Source organism: Leptosomus discolor, chromosome 1 (genome assembly GCF_034619465.1).
Source record: "Leptosomus discolor isolate bLepDis1 chromosome 1, bLepDis1.hap2, whole genome shotgun sequence".
In the NCBI taxonomy this organism is placed as follows: Eukaryota; Metazoa; Chordata; class Aves; order Leptosomiformes; family Leptosomidae; genus Leptosomus; species Leptosomus discolor.
In genome coordinates, this window is record NC_141391.1 from 66,698,087 (window position 1) to 66,718,243 (window position 20,157).

At 55.3% G+C, this 20,157-nt stretch overlaps 1 protein-coding gene across 1 annotated transcript; it reads left to right on the forward strand.

The window, feature by feature from the left end:
- The first annotated feature begins 5,518 nt into the window (after positions 1 to 5,518).
- On the forward strand, positions 5,519 to 6,655 carry SOX1 (SRY-box transcription factor 1). Its single transcript, XM_086482097.1, is given in 3 exon segments — positions 5,519 to 5,554; positions 5,556 to 5,652; positions 5,655 to 6,655. Coding segments are annotated over 3 exon segments (1,134 nt in total).
- The last annotated feature ends 13,502 nt before the right edge of the window (positions 6,656 to 20,157 follow it).

Here is a 20,157-nt window from a genome sequence, read left to right on the forward strand (position 1 = left end):
AGGAAATCTCTTCTTAGGCGCGGGCTGACGGTCCCGCCGTCCCACCGGGGTGTACCTCGCCGTTCCTGCTGCAGTGTCGGCCCCGGGAGCCGTGCTGGGAGGTGACAGCCCCCGGCACCGCCGGCCCACCCGTCCGCCGGGACCCGCCGTCGCGTCGGGGCGGCCGTCGGCTGCTGCCGAGATCAAACGTGCGGGAGATCGATGCTACTTCTTCTAGGCGCAACGAAAATAGAAAGCTCATTTTCAAAGCCGGCAAAAACTAGAACGGAAAGAGCGAAAACAAAAAGACTAGGGTATACAAACTCTTCGGAAAAGGGCGATTTATCAATACTGGGGAGAAGGGGTGACGCTAGATTCCTTTAGAAAAATGGCTCTAGCCGTCCTTTCATCTGACCCGATAAACAAATAAATGGAAGTACCCACACGGAGCAGGTGGATGCCCTCCGGACGCTTTGGTTTTGTCCAGAGCAGGCTGGCCCTGGGCACACCCCTGTGCTCCGTGTCGCGCCCCCTTCCCAGCTCCCGCTCCCCGCAGGACGGCCGCCTCCCGGCAGCCGAGCCCCGGCGACAGCCTCGGCGGCCCCGGGGACAGAGGGCACCTGTCTGCTCTCACTGGGACTTCAGGAACATTTCGGCCCCGTCTCGTATCCACCCTCGATGTTTCCCCGCTGTGCTCCCCGCCGTCGCCCCGGGGCACCCCCGCAGAGCAGCCTCAGCGCCGGTGGCCCGGGCTGCCCCTTCCCCGCGCGTTCCTGGCGCTGCGGCGGGCGACCCGTCGGTGTGTGGGGGGGGGCGAATATAGGGAAAACGGCCTGGGAATCGGGCCGCCCCCCACCCCTCCCACCCCCACAAGACGTTTCGGAGAGCCGCAGACAGGTACCGTAGCGGGGCAGCCGCTCGGGTCGCGTTAGTGTCGCGACAGCCCAGGCTGGCCGGGAGCGGGGCGCGCCGGGGCGACGGCAGGACAGCCCTTACCCTCGTCACGCTTCCCATTCGTTGGGCACGGTTCTCCTGGGCGAAGGGGGGAGACATTTCTCGTCAGGGAATTTTAGCCCCCCCCCCCCCCCCTTTTCCTTTTTCCCCCTTTCCTTTCATTCATAAACCTGGTGGCTATAGACGCAGCTTGAATATTGACGTCTCTTCCCCCAACTGCTCCTCCGTTAACCCAATTACAGAATTCATCAAGAACTGTGTTGAATTATCTCTTTCCATACAGTATCAGCATTAGCCTAATTAAAAGCTATAATGTCTGATATAATGATTAAATCGTTAGCTCTGCTGTAGGGAAGCAATATTTTGTTTTCCCTTCAATTAGAAGCTGATTGAGGTTTTCAGAGCAGGTCAGCTGTGAAATTTGAATTATATGTGTGAGTACCGTTCACAGGGTGAGCCCCTACTCGAAAGCTCCAGAGATTCTCCAAACGCTTTTACCCAGCAAGCTGGGAAAAGACAACAAAACACACCGAGAGCCTGTAGCTGATTTGGGACTGGGGCTGTAGGATCCCCCGGAACAGTTGTTAGTGCTGGAAAAGAAAGCGGGGCTTTATTCAGACTCCCTTTTTCCTCCAGCCCATGCCGGCCGGGTAGCAGTTCGTGTTCAAAACCGTGATCCTCGAGTCACCAAGTCACCGTGGCAGGAAGGGGCTTCCCCTCTCTCCATTGCTTGACCTCCCTGCTCTCTCCCGGTTACTCGCCTTGGCCCAGGTAACGGCGCCCCGGGAGCGAGGGAGCGGTTTGCATTTCGCTCTGACCACAGCAGTTTTTGCAGCAAAGTGACAGAGGACCTGCAAGCGACGCCTCCCACCCCGCCGCGTTTCAGACGCACCCCTCCGTCCTCCGAGCATCTCCCCGGCGCGGGCTGGCCCTCGCCGGCCCCGGCCCGGGCCGAGGGAGGCACGGCGGCAGCCAGCAGACGGCGATCGCCGCCTGCTCCGGGGCGACCGGCTCGGCCCCGCCGCCCCTCTGTCACCTCCTCGCCCTCGGGGCCGAGCACGGCGGGGGGCACAGCGGGCACAGCGCCGGTCGGGCCGGCAACGACGACCCCCGCCCCGAGGGGGCAGCCCTCCCGCCGCGGCCGATAACGGGGGGGAGGCGCCGCCCGCCGAGGCGCGTCCCGCAGCGCGGACGCGGGGCGGGGAGTGGTGGCCGAGGGAGCCGCTCGTCACTCTGGCCGCCGTGCCAGTGCTGCTATCGGACCTTTAGCCCTCCCCGGTCCTGCTCCCGGTGGGGGACCTCCTCCCCACCTCCCCTCTGGCTTCCCACCCACGCACACACTTCTCCCTCCTGCCGCCGCCAAGCCCCCCCTGTACCCGCCGCCCCCCCGACTCCTGGCTGTTTGCAACTCCACTTTCCTCCGTGGAAGTCCAAGGACCTCTTATCTCCGGGCGCAGCCCCCGCCTGCACCACCCCAAGCCCGCAGACCGTTCCCTGGCTCGTCGCCTCTGTCAAACGACGCTCGTAAAAGTGCTTGACCTCAGCCCTTTCCCGAGAGTCGGGATCTGCACCGCCTTTACTACGGAAGAAAAGCCCCCGTCTGCCTCCCCAGATGAGTTTTTACCCCCTTTCCCCCTCCCCGGTCCATATACATCCCCCGGCCGCCGGGGAGCTGGGTGCGCCTGGGGCAGAGGCAAGGGGGCTGACGCCAACAGCATCTTCTCGCCCCCCCGCTCCCTGTCCGCCTTTATCCACCCTAAAGGGCCGTGTTCGTGGCTGCTTTTAGGGGAGGGAAGGGGCGCCCGGTGTTCATTTGCCGGGAGGAAGCCCCGCACCGAGAGAAGGCCCAGGAGGGGGCAGCCCCCCGGCGGGGTTCGGATGACCGGCTGCCCCCCGCACCGGGGATAGGAAGGGCAGGGTCGGCCTCGGCCGCGCTCTCCCTGCATGTGAGGGGGAGGGAAGCAGGGGTGTATCCCCCATTCCCAGGGTTGAGCGTGTGTTCCCACGGGGTCCGCCGGCTCGCAGGGTGCACGGGACTCCTCCGGAAAAGGTTGCCCCGCAGCGATTCGTCCCGTTTATTCGTCAGGAGGCCTTCGGGTACCTTTATATCAATTTTCAGGGAAAAATACCACTAGGGCTTTGGGTGCAAAACGTGCGAACCATGTCACTCATCTCGCGGGTTTTTTTTTCTCATTTGGCCATCCAAGTGGAAATGCGCCTTCCTGAGATGACCTTCTCTCCCCTCCCTCGCCTTTCCTACCCCAACCAAGTATATTTTTAATACATCATTTAGCGATCACTCGGCCTCGCTTCTTTTGCCCCTGCAGATGTGGTAACCTATCAGCTCGGCAAAATAGTCGGAGCAGGGCGGGCCCGATCCTGCACCGCCTCCCCTCTTTGCACCCTTAGGGCCGACTGGAAGGGAACAGAGTCCCCGCGAAAGCATCCCCACCCGAGCGAGCAGCAACACTCTGGCCGAGCTCAGAGGGCCCAGAAGCAGGCCGAGCCTTCAGCCACCAGAAATGGAGAGGTGCTTTCCTTTCCTCGGCAACCCCAGATTATCGTGATGAGATCACTATTTCATGACGAGTCGTTGGAAATTGGGGGGGGGGGGGGGGGGGGGGGGGAGGAAGAAAGGAAAAAAGTCTAATGCTAGCCCAGAGCCTAAGGCTGGTGCCTTGTGCACGGTTCGTGCTCCTCCTGCAGAAAACTTCTGGTGGTAACAACCGTAATTGGGGGAGCTGCGGCGTGATTCCAGCCTTAGATGGCCTCTAGGGTCAGGAAAATTAACACTCACGGACCGGGAAAAGAGCAGGGATGCCGCGTGTCCTTTTCTCCAGCCTGGCAAAAGACGATGGGGGTGGCGGTTTATGTGCACGTGAGTTTGTGCGACGGATCGGCCATTCCTATGGCTGCAATTAACGATTACAGCGTGAATTTCAGCGCGGACCATGTTGTCCCCTCTATAAAATAACTATAATCTACCTCGGAGGACAGGCAGGGCACAAAGACAGTCTTTTAATATTTTAATATTTCAGGAAAAAAAAAAAAAAGTCATACGTCTGTGCTTACTTTATACAAACACAAAATGTTTCCGCGGACCTTCATTACTCGCGGATGCTTTTAACTCCCCGAGGACTAAACGCATAACGATCACCTCCAGCCTCCGCCTTGCGCCCGGGCCTAGGCCTGGGAGCGGTTTTAACGCTGGGGCGAACCGCCTGCCCCCGCCCGCCCGGGGAAAGCTCCAGAATGGGCGAAGCCCTGCGGAAAAAAGGCGCATTTAAGGTGCCGCTTGCACCGTAGAGACGAGGGCTGCCCGGCCCGGGGCGAGAGGCGGACAGCCTGGGGCGCCGCAGCCTCCCCGAATACCGCTCTACAGCCGTCGAACCGTCGGGCGCGCCCGGCGGGGACGGGGCAGCTGGCGGCGCAAGGCGTCCCTCCAGCGATGCTCGGCGGGGAGGGGGTGCCCTGTGGGTCGTCGTCCGTGTTTGTCCCCCGCCCGGGGCCGGAGCGTGGGGCGAGGCGGGGGGCGCCGTCGGCGGCCGCGGGGCGGGGCGTTGCCGTGACACCACCCCCACCTCCCCCCTCCCGCCCCCTCCGGCCCCGGGCGCGGCGCGCCCCGCCGGACGTCACTGCTCAGCGCGCGCCATGCAAATCGCCTCCCGCCGGCGCTCCCCCATTGGCCGCCGCCAAGCGATTTAAGGCGGGCTCGGCGCGCCCCGTATGGCTGCAGCGCCGCTCGCCCGCGCGCCCGGCGGCTCCTCCTCTACCGGCCCGGCCTGGCCCGGCCCGGCCCGGCCCGGCCCGCCCGGGCGGCGGGGGGGACAGCATCGCCAGCAAATTGCTGGGCCGCCGCGCCCCGGCCGCCGCGCCCGGCTCCTGTTGTGGTTGGGTCCCTTCCCCCACCCCCTCCGTCCCTCCCTCCGTCCCTCCCTCCCCCGATCCTCCTCCCGCTTTTTTTTTTTTTTTTTTTTAGTTAACGTTTAAATACTTTTTTTTTTTTTTTTTTCCTCCTTTTTGCGTGGCGGTGGGTTCTCCTCTCTCTTCTGCTCCGTTCACCTGCGATCAGCGGATGCAAGTCACACACGCTCCCTCCCTCCCTCCCTCCCTCTCTCTCTCCAAGTTAGCAAAGAACAAAAAAAAAATAGCTCCGTTAAGGATAAGAGCGGGAGCGGAGGGGTGTGCGCGCGTGTGCCGGGGAGAGCCGCCGAGCGGAGGACACCGCCGACGGCTCCGCGCACTCCTCCCTCCGCGCCAAGTGCAGCCGCAAGTTTGCCGTGCACCTGTTTGAGCAGCCCGGAGCCCCGTCGCCGCCGAACCCCGCGAGTGATTTGCAAGAGGGAGAAAGTTTTTCGCCAGCGGGGTCGTCGATCGCTCTGCTCTCCTCGCGGTTTTCTTCTCCTCCTCCTCCTCTTCCTCCTCCTCCTCCTCTTTTTTTTTTTTTTTTTTTTTTTCCCCGCACGGCGGTCGCTACCTAGATACAAACGGGTTCTGCCTCGCTCGCTCCCCGTCCTCCCGGGCTCCTCTATGTTTGATTCTTTTTTCACGCCTGGCGCCGGTGGAAAATAAAAAAGCTACTTGAATGTACAGCATGATGATGGAGACGGACTTGCACTCCCCCGGCGGAGCCCAGGCCCCCACGAACCTCTCGGGGCAGACCGGAGCGGGAGGCGGCGGCGGCGGCGGCGGTGGTGGCGGCGGCGGCGGCGGCGGGGGGAACAAAGCGAACCAGGACCGGGTCAAGAGACCCATGAACGCCTTCATGGTGTGGTCGCGGGGCCAGCGGCGGAAGATGGCCCAGGAGAACCCCAAAATGCACAACTCGGAGATCAGCAAGCGCCTAGGGGCCGAGTGGAAGGTCATGTCGGAGGCCGAGAAGAGACCGTTCATCGACGAGGCGAAGCGGCTGCGGGCGCTGCACATGAAGGAGCACCCGGATTATAAATACCGGCCCCGGCGGAAGACCAAGACCCTGCTCAAGAAGGACAAGTACTCGCTGGCCGGGGGGCTGCTGAGCGCCGGCTCGGCCGGGGGAGGCCCGGCCGGCGTCGGCGTGGGCATGGGCGTCGGCGTCAGCCCCGGCGGCGTCGGGCAGCGGCTGGAGAGCCCCGGCGGCACGGCCAGCGGCGGCTACGCGCACATGAACGGCTGGGCCAACGGCGCCTACCCGGGCTCGGTGGCGGCGGCGGCGGCGGCAGCGGCGATGATGCAGGAGGCGCAGCTCGCCTACAGCCAGCACCCGGGCAGCGGGGGGCACCCGCACCACCCGCACCCCCACCACCCGCACCACCCGCACAACCCGCAGCCCATGCACCGCTACGACATGGGCGCCCTGCAGTACAGCCCCATCTCCAACTCGCAGGGCTACATGAGCGCCTCGCCCTCGGGCTACGGCGCCCTGCCCTACGGCTCCCAGCCCCATCAGAACTCGGCGGCAGCGGCGGCGGCAGCGGCGGCGGCGGCGGCCGCCTCCTCGGGGGCGCTGGGCGCCCTGGGCTCGCTGGTGAAGTCGGAGCCCAGCGTGAGCCCGCCCGTCACCTCGCACTCGCGGGCCCCGTGCCCCGGGGACCTGCGGGAGATGATCAGCATGTACTTACCGGCCGGGGAAGGCGGGGATCCGGCGGCCGCCGCCGCCCAGAGCCGGCTCCACTCCCTGCCCCAGCACTACCAGAGCGCCAGCACGGGGGTGAACGGCACCGTCCCCTTGACGCATATTTGAGACCCCGCCGGCACCGGCGCCGGGAGCGGCGGAGGCGGGAGCGGGCACCGGCTCGGCCACCGGCCACCGGCCCCGGGCCGCCCCGCAGGACTGTGCGCCCCGCCGCTGCCACCGCACGCTCAGCCCCGGCCGCCCGCCCGCGCCCCGGCCCCGGCCCGCTCCTGCCCTGCTCCCGGGTTACCCCCCTCTTATTTTTGCCTCTTGCTCCCCATCCCTCCCGCCCTCCCTCGCCTCTCTTTTTTTTTTTTTTTTTTTTTTCTTTCTTCCTTCCTTTTTGTACAGAAAAGAAATGTTTTGATGTTCTTGTAATAATAATAATAAATAATAATAATAATAACGAGAGAGAAAAAAGGTAACGGTTGCTTTACTTACCTTTTTTTTAGGAGGACTAGTTTATGAAACTAGTTTTAGACTGAACTTCTGTGTTTTATCGAGACTTTTTGTACAGTATTTATCATTCACCCAAGAGACATAGAGCGTTTATTTGCAAAAGAGGAGAGAGAGAGAGAGAGAGAGAGAGAAAGAGAGAAAGAGAAAGGAGGGGGGGGGAAGAAAACGGCGGCGAAAAGACAAAAAATGTCAATAATAACCACACAAAGTTGTAGGCGATGCCAACTTTTATACCGCGCGGAACAGCTACGATTTAAGTCACGGATCGCTTCTTGCAAAGGCTTTTTATTGCCTGATTAACTCGAAGTTGATGGGGAAACAGTTCTCATTTATTACTCATGTACTAAGGCAAATCCAAAACAACACTTTAAAGTTTTTTGTAGATGTTCTCGCGTTTTTATTGTTTGGGTTTTTTTGTTTGTTTGTTTGTTTGGGGTTTTCTTTTGTTATTTGTTTGTTTATTTATAAAACTTTTTTTTTCTTTTGGAGGCTGCAATGTGGGGGGGGGGGGGTCGTGGTTTTTTTTGTGGGTTGTTTTTTTTTTTACTACTTTATTGTGTCTGGATTTTTTTGTTTGTTTTCTCTTTGGTTTTGTTTTCTTTTTGTATCATTTCTTGTAAATGCATTGTGAAATATTTTTTATTTAGGCGTTACGAGGGAATTCAGATTGTGTATATAGTTTACTAAAAAGCCTTTCTGCAAAACAGAAATCATAAGGATGCGTTCAATTTTGAGTTAAATAAATTTCAAAGCGGAAAAAGTCACCTGTTTTTTTTAAAAACAAAACAAATCAAAAAACAACAACTAACCGGAGCCCATAGTAGTGTTTAGCACGGTGTGTCTGGAAACGCGGCAGGTAAACCTAGAATACGGGGAGGAAGTTTTAAACTGGAGCGGAAAACAGAATGAAGTGCGATCCCGCGGTGTATGTCCATGTCTCCTCATCCCCCTCAACCAGGAGGGATGAAGGCAGATTTCTTTTCTTACTCGTTCCATATTGCGAGGGAAAGCGACTTACTGAGTTACTCTTCCTAGCCGGGAACGTGCGGTTTGTGGATTTGATGGCTAGGCTGGCGGTCCAGACCCTGCCCGGGGCCACAACTTTCCCCCTGGGGGGACGCTGCGGCGGGGCTGTCTGCTTCTGCCTGCCGCTGCCCCCCGCTCGCCCGGGAGTCCCCGCCGGCCCGAGGGGCACCCACCTCCCCGGGGGACGGGGGGCACAGGCGAGAGCGCCGCTTCCCCTCTAATTAACACAGTGAAAAGGGAAAGCGCTTCGGTTTGAGCGTCCCGAAAAGAAAAGGGCCCTCTAAACCCCATCCCTGCCGAGCGGCCCGGGGGGCGAGCAGGGAGCGGCGGGGTCACACGCTCCCACCCCGCGCGAACTGGGGCGCCAGTTTCAGCGACTGGTGCGAAAGCTGTCGAGCAAAACGGTGCGCGTCTGTTCACTGCAGAATGTTGTTCAACGCTTTGAAATTTCTTCTTTTTTTTTTTTTTCCTAACTGTTGATCGGTACTTTTCGATATGCTGGAATTAAAAGTTTGCTGTAAACTTCGTCTGATAGTAATAACAGCCTTAAGCGTTGCATTTAAATACCTGGCTGTAGCAAATAAATTTTGAAATTAGTCACAACTGCTTGAAGAAAATGAAAAAAAAACCAAAACTACTTTTGACTTCCAGGGCGGTAGTGTCGGTCGCAGCAGGCTGCAGGGCTTTTTAAAACATCTTTTAGCGCTAGCGAATGAGTACTTCACCCGTCCAGGAACGGGGAAGTGTTAGCTGGTTAATGAGGCGCCGTTTCGGTCCATGTTCGAGATTGCACTTTACCTATAATGCTGACATGCCAATTGACATATATAACTCTTCGGAGTCATTTTGATAATTTTGTTTAAATCACTCATTCGTTAAAGTGAATGCAAAATTTTCGTGGAAGCTGTCTCTTGATCTCAATCCAAAATTCCTTCCCTCTCCCCCCCCCTTTTTTTAAAAAAACCTGTTTGAGCCTTTATTAAAGCGAGATGTGTGCGGGTTCAGGCAGTCAGCAGGCTCCGTTTGGAAATACTCAGCGAGCGTACAAACAGCCCACACAGAAAGCAGGAACCTGTGAGAAACCTGTGGTGTTGGTTACCTCCAGCCAAGCACGGTCCTATGTGTAATTTAAAATATTAATAGGAGTACCGTTATATATTCAGAATAAGCTGAGTACCTGTTGAAGTGTTTCTTGAAACGTGTTATCTATCGTATGCATACGTACTTATACATAGCTACACACGCTACGGATAGCATCATGACTGAAGAGAAGTGTGTGTGTGTACGTGTGCACATGCAGACGCATATACATCTGATGCAACCTTGTTACGTGCCTTTTCTTTAAGGGTCATAGCTATTGAAAATCGCATTTACTGACAGTGCGGAAGAGAAAAATCCCGCCGAGACGATCCTGTATCGCTGAATACGACTGATGGAACAGGCGGATTGGGGCGGTCAAGGGAGAAAAGGAAATAAACATCTGTGCTCCTCCAGACAACAGAAATACTAGGGGAAGTGCTTAAAAGAGAAATATTACGGTTCTCTAAATGAGCTCCTTTTAACGAGTCCTCTCTCCTCCCTTCACAATTTAGCGGCTCAATGGCGTTATGCCTAGAATAATAGGAATACCTGCACTTTCAACACAAGGGGATTAAACAGACCCAATCTCGGCTATATTAAAATAAGCTTCGAAGATTCTCAGCCCTCCTTTCAAAGAAATGCAATCCCCTCTGCGAAGGTCCAACACTCCCCCCCAAAAAAACCCACAACCAATAACCAAAAAAAAAAATACCCAACCTCCCCAAACACCATAAGGGTAGAATTTTTTGCTGTTCATATTTTACTGGTTGGACAGTTTGGTTTAATTTGAGTTAAATTCCACTTTGGGGTATACAAACAAAGTTAAAACAACTTTGCTAGGCAGATGAGTTGGGTTTAGGCACGGTAAAATAATTTGGTCTTCGGGCTTTTTGCTGTGGGGGTTATGTATAAGAGAATAATTGAATATGCAAAACTAAGAATAGGTTTAAGCGATTTATGGTTTAAGTACATTACATCTAAAATTGTATGAAATGTTCCTCCTATAACATGATTGACAGAGCTATTAAAATCACCTATGTGGAAGAATAAAAAAAAAAAAAAAAAAAAAAAAGTCATCTGTTTTTTAGTAAAAGGAAGGAAAATCCAGGGAGTTAAGGCGAAGGGGAGCGGGGCACAGCTGCCCTCTCTGCGGAGATAGGCTGCGTGTAGTGGGGAGGGGGGGCTTGGGGTCAGGACCCCCCGCGGGGCGGATTGCGCCCCCCCCCCCCCCCCCCCCGGCCCCGGGTCACCGGTCTGCCGACAGGTCCCTCTGCCTCGGGCGGGGGCCAGCAGCAGAGGAGCCAGGAGGACAGGAGGCACAGTGCGATAACAGGTCTGATCCGCTCCAAACTTTGAGCCCAAACCGCAAACTTGGCCTGAACTCCACAGCTCTTTTCCCAACGATTCTTCCTCCCCACACACTTTTTTTTCCCCCTTTTTTTCTTTTCCCCCTCCTTCCCCACCTCCCTCCTTTTTCCGTGCGTGGCTCCCTGAGCTCGTAGGAGTGGCGCTGGGCCCCGGGGAAAAGCCTTCCCCTCCAGCTCCACTCCTCCGCGCCTTCAACAGGAGTCACACCGCAGCAAGCCCCAGGGGGCGGCGGGGGGGCATCGATGGGACGGCCCTGGGCCTCTGGGAGCAAGGGCGGGGGAGGGGGAACACATGAAATTGCCCGTGAAGACAGAAAGAAGTACAGCTCTAGAAATCTGCGCAGAGGGCCGTAAGGACGCAGCCTCAGCAATCCCGGGGAGGTACAGCGGGGCCAGAAGCCCCCCGAGATGCCCCTTGGCAGGGCTGGGGCGGGGGGTGGGTGGGTGTTGGGGAGGATCTTCCGTCCCAGCTGCGCCACACGCAGGCAGCATCAGGCTGGAGCCACCTGAACGCCTGACGCTGCTACAGCATTTTATTACCATGCATAAACTGCCACGGGAAAAAAAAAAAAAAAAAAAAAAAAAAAAAAAAATATCCCACACACCACCACCCCGCACCGCCGAAAACCAAACCAGACAGCTAATCTGAGCGCTGCTGTCGAGTAAAACGCAGCTAAAACACGCGAGCTGGCAGCTGCCCGTGGGTTTGACACGTTAGCCGGAGGGGATGCGCTCCTGGGCCGGGCTCCGACCCTCTTCCGAGCCCCGCGCCCACACACCCCCACACCCTCCCGCCTTTCCTGGGGACTTATTGACACCCCCCCGGGCCCTTTTCTGCCCGCTTCCCCTGGCAGGCACCGGCTCTCCCCTTCCCTCCCTCCCTCAGCAACGCGTGGGAGAGTACCAGGAAGGGGCAGCCCCGTGGGGGCGGGCAGTGTCCGAGTGTGTGTGAGAGAGTGTGCAGGGGGCTGATCTTGAGGGAAGGGCCCTTTTCGCTAAGCAAGACCCCCGGGAACGTGGAGTAGGAGTTTTCGGGGTATGCGTGTGTCCCTGCGAGCTGCAGGCCCACGAAGCGAGGTGCCCCCTGTGCCGTCGGAGGGGCTGCAGATGAATGATGCAAGAGGAGGACGGGAGTGGAAGGGGGGGGGGGTGTGTGAGAGAGAGGGAGGGAGAGCGCGGGGAGGAGGAGGGGGGCCGGTGTTTGGAGAGCGAGGGATTAGCGAGGAGAGTCCTGACCCCGAGATCAACGGCCAGTCAAACCCGTTTACAATCACCCAGCGGAACACCGACGGCTCCCGCGGCAAGCCAGCGGCCGGCCAGGCAGCCAGCGAAACCAGAGCCCCCCGCAGAGCGGGAGGCTGGTGAGGGAGGCCCCGGGGAGAAGGGAGACGCCACAGCCTCGGGGAGGAGCGCGGGGGGACGGGACTGTCCCAGTGGGAGGGTGGGGGTCTGCAGCGGGTGGCGGTGTGGAGTATGCTGCGGTGCGCCCCGTCCCCCGGCCGCAGCCTTCTGGCCCGTCACCGACGAGCAGGGGGGAAGGGAAGGGGCGGGGGTGGGGTGTCCAGACGTGAGAGTCGGGGGGGCCTGGGCCGAGATAGCTGGGAAAAACAGGCGCGTTGCTGTCAGCCGGGAAAGGCCGCTGTTGAACTCCACACGGGACCCTCCCGTGTTGGGCCGTGGGGCTCCCGGCGACACCAAAGCCCCGCTCCAGTCGTTCGTTCAGCGGCGGGCGGGCCGCCCTCCCGGACCTCAGGCCATCTGCTGCACGACTACCAGGGGCGGGGGGTGGGAGGGAAGGCGACCCCCGACGGGTTGCCGAGCGGGACCGGCAGCGGCGGGTGGGCGCCTGGGCCGCCGCTCCGCGCCCCGTGGGGCACCGGCGCCACCGCTCCGCTGTGCCTCTCCCACCCCACGCACACAGACACTGCACGGGGGGGGGGGGAGGAGGGGGGCGGGTGTTGGGGGTGTTGGAGACAACACACTCTAAGTAGATTTTTGGGGGGGAAGCAAGCCGTCCCTCCACCTCGCGGCATTTTGGCTCCTCCTCTGCCAGAAAAGCCAGTACCCCCCCAAAGTGAGGGTGCTCGGTGGCTCGGCGCTACCCCACGACCAACACCGAGCACCTGTGTGCACGTCCTCCGAGCCCGGCCCGGCTTGGAGACACCCGCCCCCAAAAGTGCCGAGGGAAGCCCCCGTGCCCGTCCGACCACGCGGCTTGGGGGAGGGCGGGAGCCCGGGGGCGGCAGACGGGGACCGGGAGGTACGGGTCAAGATTAGGGGAGTCTCCGTGGGTTCGTGCTGAGGTCGGGGGTGGCTGCTGCTTCCCCGGGGGGCAGCTGAGCTCTGGGGCAAGTGGTTTCGCACGGTTGAGGGGGGAGAGGAGTCGGACAGCAAAGTTTGGCCGAAAAGTCACTTCTGGAGAAGCAAAGCCGTAAGAGAGACTGAGGAGACGGAACAGAAAACGTGGCAGGACACGGTCTTGCAGAGCTCCCAGCCGGGCACGGAGGGGAGGGCTGGCATGACCGGGGGCCGTAGCAGCGAGGGGCGTGAGGAAGCGGTAGGAGCCGAACCCCCGCGGCCCGGGCGGCGGGAGGGAAAGCGGAGATTATGCGTACGGGGCGGGCAGGCCCTTGCCCGCCTGCCGGCCTGCCTGCTCCGGCCCCGCCGTGCCTCTGCTGAGTAATGTCAGGAGGAGCCGTGAGACAGGGGCGGCCCCGAAGGGGAGGGCAGCTGGCAAAGGAGCCGAGGCCCTGGGGAGCCATGTGTGCAGGTACAGATGTAACGGGAGGCTTTCCTTAGCGGAGGTTGAAGGGAAAGCCTTTTGACTTTTACACGCAGTGAGCCATTCTGCTGTTGGAGGACACTTTGCGCAAGTGAAGATTAGCAAAATAAAGTCTGGAGGCTCTCCAGGAGCTTTGCTGTAACACTATGGGGCCCGCTCCTGTGACCACATGCCTGAGATGGTGAGTGGTGCTAGCAGGAGCCCTGGGAAGTCCTTCCTAGTTCTCATGCCTAAAATTGGGACACCCCTGGCCATGCCTGCATAGGATACGCCAGAAGTCAGTAGAAGCTGGTTGAACTAAGTTGCACCACTCTATGTGCCATCAAAAAGTCTTGGACTACCAAAAGGAAAGGGCCAGAGAAAACCCCAGCCTTTAAATCACCCAGAGCTGGTGTAGGGCAAGGAGCATCCGCCCAGGGAAAGTACACTGGGCCCTGGATTTGGGGTGGAAGTGGTGGGGTCTGGCGACAAAGAACCCCCTGTGTCCTATTTACAAAGCCTCGGGGTGCCTCCGTGCAGTTTCATGCCTATCTTTCCTGGACGGTGTAATTCCCTGAAGGGAGGGGCCTTCAGAAAGGTCTCGTTTCAAGAAAGTCATTCAAGTGCTTTAGCATGGCCTGTCAGGACGGGTTTGGGGGTAATATGCTTCATGCTCGGTAAAATCCCATTGTCCACGCTTTCAGCCTGGGCACCTCTCATTGATTTGGAGAAGACGTGTGCCATGGTTAACTGCGGCTCTCAGATAGAGGGACTATCCTTCAAAAACCTTCAAAAAAAAAAAAAAAGGGGGGGACAATGAAACCGAGGAGAAGCAGGAGAGCATCTGGCGGTGGTCAAACAATTGGGCAAGTGCTAGAGGGCGAGCTGAGCTCCGAGGAGTGGGAAAAAGTGGCTACAGCCTGGGGCAGACCAGCGCGGGCTGAGGAAGTGCAGCCGACCCGGGGGGGAAGGACCGGAGTCTGCAAAGTGTGCATTTAGGAAAAGAATAGCTTTCACCGGGAGGAGGTGAAATATAGTTTACCAAGGCGTAAAACTCTCCATAGCAACTAGGAACTAGCGGTGAACAAAGGCACCATACATTTTGGGCAGTATAATTTATCCACGGGGGGGTGAGGGGGGGTGAGGGTGCGGGGGGTGCAGGGAGACGTTTATTTCCTACCCAAAAGTTGTCTTGCACAAATTTTAGCTTTTCTTTTTTTTTTACTCCAATGGAGAAAAAGTTCGTAGGAAGATGGTCTTGCTAAAACTGTTGGACAGTGGGTAGTTCAATCCTAATCAGATTAGGGAATGAAGTAACAGGCTTGGAGCTGCAAACACAAGCAGCCCAAGGCGGGAGGAAAGACCTAAAACTCCAGGCACGGGCAAAACAAGGTATCGACACGAAAACCCAATTCTGATCCAGTACGGAAAACTGGGGGCTCTGAAACCATCTACAGTGCCTCAGAGTTACACACACCCCAACCACAGTCTCCCACTCCTGTCTTATACACAGGTTAACAACTTTATCTTTTGGAAAAATCTTGAGTAATTACTTGATCGAGTGATTGGATTAACTTTCTATATTACCTTTAGTTTTATCGGTACGTAGCAGAAGAGAGAAAGAGGCTTTGCTTTGGTCAAGGGATTGTTTGGGGTTTTTTTTCATTATCCGTACCTTCGTGCATTATCGGTCCTACCTTTCTTTAAATTGCTTTTTAGTCACAGGGCAGGTGAGGGCTGCATGGTGTTGTGTGATGTGGGTGTGTGTGGTGTCGTCCCGCCCCCCCCCCCCCCGCGATGTTAGGATGTAGGAAATAATGAAAAAACCAAGATACTTGTGCAATCGAGTCACTGGGAATACGTGTATTTTCTACCTTGAGGACAGCGAAAAAGAAAACTAGGTGGGAAACGCCTTTTAAAATGCACAGCTATAGGGGAGCTGAAGCCTGCATGTTTCAGGACGGTGAGGTCTGGAGGAGAACTGTGAACCTCAGATTCCAGAAGATAGCTCAGGAAGATAAAAAACTGGGGGGGGGGGGGAGGACAGAAGGGTGGACTTTAGCCTAACAAGCTTCTCAACGGTGTGTCTTAAACTGCCATAAGGGTGAAGAGGAAGGGAGACAGACACGCAGTGCATTTTCCAAACAGGGACTTTCCATACTCTGCTGTCACATCATTACTTACGTGTCTTGCGGAATAGCCAACAAAGCGAAGAAATTAGATCAGAGCATGCATTTCTTCCTGGAAAAGCACTTCGTCTGTTAATGTTCCTACCAGTTTCTAACTTTCCAGCAAGGCTGAGGAAGTTTCTGCTTAACCCTCCACCCAAAAGGTCCATTTAGCAGACCAATTTTTGGGTTGTAACATGGGAAAAATAGTCTCCTACTCGTTTTGCTCTGATTAGGCAGCTGCAATGAGAAGCCCCGCATGATTTTCCCGACTATAGCATCTTCTCAGTTTTAGGGGTCGCAGACCAAAGCTCACTAGATAAGTGGGACAAGTTTATCATGGTGATAAACGTGCCACAGACCCAGATACTTAAGGAAAGCGATGAAACGGCGTTGTTGCAAAAGACATCCTTGGGCGACCAAATGAGTTATTCAGAACAGTTTGTAGGATCTTGCTTTTAGTTGTGCTATTTAGTGGGTAGTTCCAGGTGGATAAACTAAACGTGTTCGTGCATCTCAGACATATTTTAAATGCTTTGTAATGCCTAAATCGCGTGTTCATGTATTCACAGATACAATGTGTTCCTAGAGGGCTGTATTTATCATCTATCCTAGAGTAGCCTTAGGTGCTGAATAAGAGAAGAAGACACTACAGTTGAAAGGTAAACATATTTTCATGAGAAGAACCAAACTCGGGGTCCCTTGTTCAAAACACGATCTCTGCTCCTCATGATATTCTTGCTGACTTCCTTTAACCAGAAAAATCTAATATCCACCAAAAAAATAATAGTAATAATAAAAAGAACTCATTCATCTTTAATAAAAATCTGCCAGGGTGTGGATAGCGAATGCTTCATAAACATATGTCATGGCATCATTTATTTGGGATCATCCCATCATAATTCCCTGACGTTTGTTGGAGAATGCAAATCTTTCTCCATACGCACACGGTTGTGCACCAGGTTCAAATTGTGGTCAGCCGAGGTGTCTTGTCGTGCCTTTCGGTCTTAAAAAGATCACATGCCCATTGCCTAACAGGTAGAGGACTCGCTTCAGACGTGAAAAGGGAACGATGAATAGAAGTATAGAGGCAGAAAATCAGAGCCAAAATTCAGAGAGGATCGGGTTTGGCTTTTGCGGTAGGCGACATAAAAATCTGAAGGAAGGGCACAAAATGTATTACAGAAGCTCCATTCCTATTCTGTGAAACAGCTGAGCAACATCTCGAATGGAGTCCTTTCCCTAATCGGACATCATACAGTAGGCACAGCCACAAAACACTTGAAGGGGAAACTTCGGCGTCCCCTCCGCCTGTGCGCACGCCTCGGTTAGCAAGAACACCCGGATTAGAGGGATTTCCAGTGTCTCTCTGGGGATGACAAACGGAACTGTGGAATGTTACTTTAAAAAAACTCTCCGAGTTTTCGGTGGAAGGCGACTGCCTTTTTTTCCTACGAACAGGGAGAAAAAGGCTTTTGCATGGAAAGCAGGGGAGAAGGCAGCCGCGGAGGAGCCCCCCGCCGCCCTGCCGGCAGGGTCAGCCGTGCCTCCTGCGCAAGGGGCTGCTGATTAAAACCGGGTCAGGCTTTAGCGTCCGTTACTTACTCTGAAAATCAACCTGATTAGTCAAACTAGTTGCCAAACGTCATTTAATGAAGTCCAGGACCCGGCTATCCTATGCGCCCGCTCCCACCCCTCCCCGACAGCGCCAAATAGTTTCTAACAGAGACCGGTGTGAGCGGCCCCTTCCCGCCCCGCTGTGGCACTGCCACCCGGCGACAGCCGCCCCGCTGCAGTAGTTCTTTCGCTAAGCGGGTTCAGGGCTGCCCCCCACGCCCGCCTCCATCACCCGCGGCGGGAGGGGGAGGCGCTGCCCGGGCGCCTGGGGCCGGCGGTCCCCGGCGGGCTGCGGGGGGTGCGGGTTGGGAGGGGGGGGGGGGGCGGGTGTCGGAGGCAGAAGGAGGGGTCGGGCAGTGGCGCCGTGCCTGCGTGCGGGGACCTCTGCGGCCCCGGGGAGCAGCTCCGGGGTCAGGCTGTGGCGTTGCAGCGGAGATAAGCGCTTCTCGCCCCTGGAGTGGGGACAGGGAACAACGCCGTGCCCCGCACCGAGGTGCGGGCAGGGGCGGCAGCCAGCCCGCGGGGGTCCCCACGCTGCACTTTCCCGAGTGGGAGAAGCTGGTCTGGCCACTGGTTGATTTTAGAGGGGGTTCCCCGGCCGAGGAGCTCGGAGGTGGCTCCTGAGCAGGCACCGACTGCAACGGGCAGCCCCAGCCCCAGCCTTACCCAGAGGCTGTCGTGCCCCGCAGATTCCCTCCCTTCCCGATTCCCTTTATTTTTGTCCACTAGTGACCAGACGGCAACTTCCATCACCTAAGTTGCAGCCTGTCTGCTTGCCTACCTTCTTTCTCTAACGATGTGATTTGGGTCATTTTGAGGGAAGCCAGCTGCTTACGGGAATGTGAGAAAGCACGACTGCTTTCAGAGTCCTTATTAGGAAACCTGCGAAAGCGTTAAGCTTGGGACTGCAGTATTTTCGCCCATGCACAAGACGCAAAATACGAACCGGTTTAAAGGAATACCTCAGAGAGGGAGAGAAATAAATCCAGAGTCATCCAGCAGGAGAACAAAAGGCCAGAAAAAAATCTCGTTTTAAACGAGAAGTCACTGAAGAAATATCTTTCCTTATATCAAATGAGAGATATTTTGAAGAGTTTTCCTAATCGAAGCGCCTCTGGGACGTGTATTTTCTGCTTCAGCAGCAGGGTTCTGTGTTTTGCTGAGTGTCGTCGTGTCACCAACACAGGAAAAATACAGCTAGAGAAGCAAGGAGTGTTGACATACAATTTAATAGTTAGCGACTTTCTCAAAGAAGAGCAGGTTATCTCTACCCGACAGCAAGATGTTAATAGAAAATAACAGTAAGAATTTTGCTCATCTTCTGAACATGTCAATAAACATAAACTCAACAAATATTATTCTCATTTTGGAAACTTTACAATACAATTACTACAGACTACTAAGATCACTCCACTGCCCCTCAGCCATACTGTACAGATATTGCCAAAATGAATTCCCTTATTATTTCTCAGAGCCAGCACTTCTTAAAAGAAGAATGCAGCATCCCTAATTTAAATGTTAGTTTTCGGGGGAAAAAAAAACAACCCCAAAAAGACTAAAAATAAAAGGAAAAAGAGAAAGCAAGAAAAAGTGGCTGTAAGCTGCCTTTTAAAGTTAAAGAAATTTGAGAAGTCTGTAGGAAAATGGTCCAAAGGTGACTAGACTAGTGTTGTCTCTTTTCCAACCTACAAGTCTTCTGCAGGTTATTTTTCTCTAGTACAAGTGTAATTTAATAGCCGAGGTGGATATTGTTTCACTTTCAGCTATCTACTCTATACTGTGGTCTCATTCTACACTAGATGATTACCTTACTGTCCTATATGCACAATTTAAAGGGAATTACCTATTACTTCAATTATTTGTTTCTTATCAACTGATGTTACACTACAAGGATTTGCATTGAAAGGACACAAAGAAAGAGCAAGTCATGGCACATTGCCAAATAAAAGAGTAATGTTCTGGTGAATTTAGCCCAAATAATTTACTGCTATATAAAAGTGGAAAAGTGGAAGGTGAACCCTTTGACCAATAAATCTCTTCTGCATGTGAAACCCTTATCTTGTCCCCTCCAATATATTCCACACTAGGAAGCCATCATCATTGGCTCTGGTTTGTTATTTGTAAACCTTGATCTTCTGCACTCGGTGTCCTAAATATGGATAATTAGCATCAGTTTATCACGCCTCTGCATATTTTCTCTTCTCTCCAAACATGCATGCTTCTATTGGCTGCCATTCTGTCACAGAAGATTATGGAGACAGATTGCAGAGAATGAATGTGCTAAACGAGATTAGGAAGGAATAGAAATAGCAACTTGGCCAATAAATTCCTCGTGAGAGCCTTATCATACAATTACACGTTGACTTGTTTCACACTCTCCCAGCCTCTTAATCCAACGCCCCCACCAAGAATAAAATTTCACTAATTTCTGAATTACTGCATATCCTCATGACTTGTCACTGAGAATGGTTGGAAGAAGTAACACGGTCGAAAATAGCACACCAAACTTCCGAAAACAAAAGAAACTTTACAGACAGAAAGAGATGTGGCTGTAAACCATTTGTGGCCACGCGCAGAAGATTTTGTGCCGCCGCGGTTTGAAGGGTCAAGGCTCCGACGTCACACGCGTTCCTCCACGCTTTTTACTCCCCAACTCCTTACACTGGGTGTTACGTAGTCCTTCAGAGCGACTTGGGGATCAGAACACGGTGATGCCGATGATGCTGCTGAACTGTCTTACGTGATCGTCTGCTGGGCAATCAGCTGTCACCGCTGAGCCCTTACGAACTCGTCAGGCAGCAATGGCGAAAACACTCAGTGCCGTCATCGATTTCTGGGACATTCCTGAAAATGCGGTAGTTGAGAAGACGCCAAAAGCATGCCAGCAAAGCCAGAGAAAATCCTCCTGAACTTATAAGCAACACCTACCAACTCCGTGGAGTTAGTTGTGTGCGTTCTACCGCGGTTGTTTCAGTGCGGACGTCAAGAAAACGTGATTTCCATGACGTAATTAGAGGCATGGAAAATCTCTTCAGGAGACATCATCTCTAAAAATGCTGGAAGTCTCCACTTCCCCCCTTATACTAGCCCAAG